We start from the raw sequence: 5,819 nt of genomic DNA, 5'->3' as shown, positions 1-5,819 counted from the left end.
GGGCGGGCGGGCGCACTACCCCATTGTCTGCCCCTGGTGTCTCTGCATCACTTATTCATGAGGCTGCACTAATGGAGGATTGATGTCTATTGACAGAAAATACTTATCCCAAAAATACAACCCCTTTCTTTACAAGAGCCACCACCCTGCTTTGCTGTCCAATCCATGGCCCGAAGATTTAACCAAGTCTTCTGACTAAAATATAATCATTTCTGTTTAGGGAAGTTTTGTGCCCCAAAAAAAAGAAAGATGGTTACAGTGTGGCAGTGTGAGTACAAGTACATACACATGCATGTTCCCTTTCTTGTAGTGTTACCAGTATAGGTGTATAGTGTGCGTAAGTGTGTCCTGTAGGCAACACATTAAGTTTCAGCATGTGTCTGTCTTCATAGCACAACACAGATAAGGAATCTCATGGGTCTTGTTGCAGCTTTAAACTTTATTTAAACTTATTTTTTCAGGTTAAATTGGGTGTTACTTTTTAAGTAATCTCAGTTGATATCGTTTTTATCTGTAGAGTATTGTCAGTTTTACCAGTAAATGACTCAGATCCTGACAAAAATACCAAAGATCTTTGTTTCATCATTTGGAATCATGACACTCTGGAGGTATGCTAGGAAATTAGTATTAGCTTGTTTCACTTTGTTTCATGGATCCAATGTTTCCTATGATTTCCTAAAGAAGTTGTGGAATGTAAAGACCAACACTGTAAACTGAAAGGACTGTAATTTGATGCCTGTTGTACAAAAAATGAAGGCAATGTTCAATGGTTATACTGCAACAAGACTTCTGTCTTCCAAATTATAGCGTCACAGACTTCAGTCACTGACTGTAAAGGATTTTGAATATATTGTTATTATATGGTGTTATTTGTGTTGTTAGACCCCTACAATCAGGGGACTATCTAGATAAAGGTCTCCAATGAAGTGTCCTGGCAGCATGTGTGGTTAAGGCCAAGGCTTGATTCCAGTCAGGTTCCTTTGCTGCATATCATCCCCTCATCTCTCCATCAGTGTTTTTCCTTTTTGTCTACAACATTTGTGCCTTTAATAAAATACCAAAATATACAATTTTAAAGTGTTACAGTTCTTTCACTACTCGTCTTCCGTGGACACAAGCAGTTCAGTGTCACAATGTGTAAAGCAGAAGACACTTTTTGACCCTTGGACTCAATGCAGCCATTTGAAGGACAGTTCTCAACCTGAGCTGGTTGTCACTGGTACTTCTATATTTGAGTCTTCAGTGTACCATCATTTCTGCTTACACATTGGCGCTTCTTGCAAGGGGGCAGTACTGTTTTTGGCCCTTTCCATTTTATATTCTCTGGTCTAATTGTAATGACCCTAAATAAATTGCCGTACCCAGGAAGTACCAGGTGATGCTTTGTTTCTGCTCTGTCAGCAGCTATTCGTATGAAAAAGCATCCTGACCTATAAGTGGCAGAGCCGGACAGCTCAGTCTGCTACTTTTGTTTGGTGAATAGAAATAGCTGTGTTTCCATAACTATTTTTATGTGCATTTTTGTAAGCATCCCATTTAAAAAGTTTATACAAATATTTTCTTAAAAGTTCCTCTTCTTTGCAGAAGATCTTGTAGGCTCGCATAAGGTGATTTTTGACTGTTTCTAAAATAAGTTCATTCGCATAATGGGTGATGGAAACCCCTGACTGGTTTTATTGACTTTGTCTCCAGACAGCATTAAACATGGCCTATACCAGCTGACATAGCAGAATAATTACAACATGCCCAATTGAAAACATTTTCTGGAGACCTCAATCATTTTTCTGTTATACAGGTGCATCTCAAACAAATCAAATATTGTGAATTATTGTGTGGGTTTTGTCACATAATTTGATTATTCAAGATAAATCTTAATTTTTTTTTTATTTACATGTAAAATGAAAAGACTTTCCAAGAGTTTTTTTGTTTTGATATTGATATCCAAAATTCTTAGACTATTTACTCAGATCAATCCAAAAATGAAAGGATTTACAACACAGACATGTCAAACTTCTGAAAAGTATGTTCACTTGTATGAACAATTCCAGTGATCTGAGATGCACTGGTAGATGGACAAAGATTTGTTTCTTGTTTAAGGTTTTTTAATGGCGGCAAACAACTGGCCTGTTCCTAGCTTCTTCTATTCTATTTACTACACCTATGTGTGATAACCCGTACCTCCACCTTCTGAGGACACTATGCAAGCATAATTCACAGTCTCTTATTTTCTTTTTCTTTCAAAGTTCACTGGTTTGACAATTATACAGAAATATTGCTGTAAGCTTGAAGCGCATCTTTCCTCAGTCTCTGCCTAACCTACCTGGGCAGGGAATTGCTTGGCCTGTCTGTGACTCGCTTGTTTGCAGCCTCTTCAGGGATTTTCTATTTCTTTGTGCCTGACAAAAATGAGTAAAAAAAACAATTGATTACAGCTGATAAATGCCCCAGTTTATAAACTGCAGTATACAAGGGCTCACATGCATGTGCACAAAATGAAACTTGTGCTTGAAAGCAGCAACCTCTTTGGGGCTGACACAGATGGTATATGGGTGTGATGGCAAACTTTATGAGTGCATATCATAGAAAAAATAATTAAATAGTTATAAAGTTGAGTTGCAACTCCAGTATAACATGGGGACTGGACTATTTACCAGGAAGCAGAGCCAAAGCTCAGTGTTTTATTTTCCACACGTCTTACAGTTTGTTATTGTTTACTTATGTTATCACATAGAATATATTCTATACATTAAATATTGTTTATTGTATACAGACACTGACATGACTGATGAGTAAGGCAGGAGAGCTCACAGCACAATCTTGCATATAGGGCTCCAAGGAGGTCAGGGCTGGAAATACAAGGAACTAAGTTAATTCCAACCTGATGACTTCAATGCACCACATAAACTATAGCTACTGTAAATACTCAATTATTCACTTTAATAATTGTAATGGTGTCCCCTTAGATTCAAAAATGTGTTTTTAGGACCACACAGAAAACCGAAATGCAAACACAAATCACAGGAAGATCACTACAAGTAAAGGAGTTCACTACAGTAACGATTGAATTAGAATTACAAAACACAAAGGACTAGGCTACAGGATTAAACTAGACTACGTGGAAACTGCCAGAAGGATCAGGGAAGGTGGTAGCAGAGCAGCAGGCCAAGGCCAGCGGCACTGTGCAGACAAGAGGCGAGCTGGCTACAGCCTGAGCCGCCACTAGCAGCCATACTTGGAGTCAGCAGCACAGAACAGCACTGAATAAATGGCAGGTAATCTGAAGAACTATAGCTATCAGGTAGAAAACAGAGGCCGGCTAAGCTAACAACGGGAAAGACTGGCAGGATACAGGGACACAGCTAGGCTAACAACTTAGCTTGGGGGTCAAGGTCTGGGGAAAGAAGTCAGAATTTGTGAGGTGTAGACTGGTGCTGAGTGGAGACTGGTGGAGGTTAGAACAGCAGGGCAGGCAGGTGGTCTGAGTGGGGTTTCCTGAAGAGAGGGAATTCCACTTGGGAATACTGGAAACAGAGCAAACGTAGTTTACGACAGAGCTTTAACAAACTAACAGATTACGTAGCCTGAGCTGACAGACAAGGTTCCTGACTGAGTCACTGTCTGGCAGAGAATGAAGGTCTGAGCCAGTCTTCATGGATCAGGGAGATGATTGGAGACAGATAGCAGAGGAGAGATGTGGAACACACACACACACACACACACACACACACACACACAAGCACCCACAATAGTGAGGAAGAAACAGATATTGTTTTGTGTGAAATCCAGTGTACAGGAGCACACAATTAACAGAACAATCACTGTTTTAATAATAGTGGTCTGTAAGATATACAATTTACAAAGTATAATTGAATCTGACAAGGGATGAAAAAAACTTGAAACTAAGAATAGTTCACTTTTAAAACGAGCTGCAAAATGAACAGAACATGGCAGAGCTCCATTAAATGAACTCACAAAGCATAATTTGCTCTAATGAAGAGATAAGAAATACGGTTAAACTGCACACACTGAACGGGCTTTTTACTGTGTATTACAACACTGACTGAGATTTTTCAAGGGAACAGCCATCTTAAACCCAGCTTGGTTTTGATTTTGTTTTTTTACATGTCTTTTTAGAACATTCACAAGTTCAATCACATGTGCAAAACAAATGTAAATAAAAATGTTTACCTCAATACCTGTGTAAAGTCTCCTATGCTTCCCAGCAGGTCCTGTGTGATGGAGTGGGAGGAGCCCCATGACAGCACTCTGTACTGCATCCAGACGGACGGAAATCACATGATAGCCAGCGGTTCTTCATATTACGGTGTTGTACGTCTTTGGGACAAACGGCAGACTAAATGCCTACAGGTACGTACAGTGTATTTTGAGAATGAAGCACATGGCTGTGATATATACTATGATATGCTGAGATAGATCAATTAGACACAGTACCACACATTTTTGAAAGAAATGTTTGGAATAGCTAATTGCCAGATATTTAACTTGTTGCTGTTGTATTGTCATGTATCTCATGTTTTGTTTCCTGTATAGTTCTTCCAACTGACCTCTGACCTTGTGAGCAGCCCAGTGTATTGCCTGAGGTTCAGCAGTTCTCACCTGTATGCAGCGCTGGCCACTGCCTTGCACTCACTGGACTTCAAGCAGAGCCCCATCTACATCAGATGATACCCACACAAACACTTCTGAAATATATCAATTCAATAAAGACATCTGTTTTCACAGTAAATGTTTTTTTTTTTCAATATCAGTTGACCTTTGTCAGTATTGTGCTGTGCTTTTGATTTTGGAAGAACTGCACATTTCCTCGTCAGTCTATGAATTAAATGGTCTGCACTTACATAGCTACCTTAGTGGTACTCAAAGCAAACACATGTTTGCAGTGTTCTCTCATTCACCCATTCATTCATACACCAATGGTGACAGAGTTGCCGTGCAAGGTGCTGCCTTGGTCTACTTTGGGTTCAGTGTCTTGCCCAAGGACGCTTCCACTGTGGAGGGGATCGAACCACCAGCCTTGTGATTAGAGGACAACTGCTTTACCACCTGAGCCACAGACACCCGAATTTAAAAAAATATGTTCCAGCGATATGTTATTGCATAAAGATGGGACACTCAAAAAAGACATCCATGCATCCCATCCATTATCTATACACCGCTTAATCCTCACTAGGGTCGTGGGGGGCTGGAGCCTATCCCAGCCAACTTAGGGAGAAGGCAGGGGACACCCTGGACAGGTCACCAGTCTATCACAGGGCTACACTTAGAGACACTTACACTTACGGACTGAGTGGGAGGAAGCCGGAGAACCCAGAGAGAACCCACGCTGCCACGCAGAAAGGATCCGGTGCCCCCACCGGGATGCGAACCGGCAACCTTCTTGCTGCGAGGCAACAGTGCTACCAACTGCGCCACCCTGCAGCCCCTCAAAAAAGACATGAATTGTCAAAATCTAAGCTGACAAATCATGTTTCAGATAATTCAGCTAGACATTATTTTCATTTGTAAATGCCCAAGCTTTACATCCCAGATTTGTTACACAAACCCAAGCTGTGATAACCTTTATTATTTCACAATAACATCAAAGTTCTTTAATCAGGCCTTTTAAAATGGTTGTATGGTAATAAGGTCGGGGTAGTAGTTTCTATACAGACTGATTCAAAGGTTCACATTAAACACACAGCATGTTTAAAAAAAAAAAAAAAAAAAGTTGTGCTTTTTTTTTTGTCCCAGAAGGCATTTTGACTTCTGTAACACTACAAACTGAGGTGTTATTAATAACATTAATAATGTTCTATTTG

General features: G+C 40.1%; 1 protein-coding gene across 1 annotated transcript in view; it reads left to right on the top strand.

The window, feature by feature from the left end:
- fbxw4 (F-box and WD repeat domain containing 4) overlaps positions 1 to 4,747 on the top strand; it is a 56,821-nt gene extending 52,074 nt beyond the window's left edge. The window contains exons 8-9 of the mRNA XM_008296160.1: positions 4,227 to 4,368; positions 4,552 to 4,747. Coding sequence (XP_008294382.1) covers positions 4,227 to 4,368; positions 4,552 to 4,686 — 277 coding nt within the window. The 3' untranslated portion in view covers positions 4,687 to 4,747. The remainder of the gene's footprint in view (positions 1 to 4,226; positions 4,369 to 4,551) is intronic.
- The last annotated feature ends 1,072 nt before the right edge of the window (positions 4,748 to 5,819 follow it).

The sequence above is a fragment of the Stegastes partitus genome, unplaced genomic scaffold (assembly GCF_000690725.1).
Source record: "Stegastes partitus isolate 25-593 unplaced genomic scaffold, Stegastes_partitus-1.0.2 Scaffold1105, whole genome shotgun sequence".
Taxonomy (NCBI): Eukaryota; Metazoa; Chordata; class Actinopteri; family Pomacentridae; genus Stegastes; species Stegastes partitus.
This window is presented reverse-complemented; position numbering and strand designations above follow the sequence as displayed.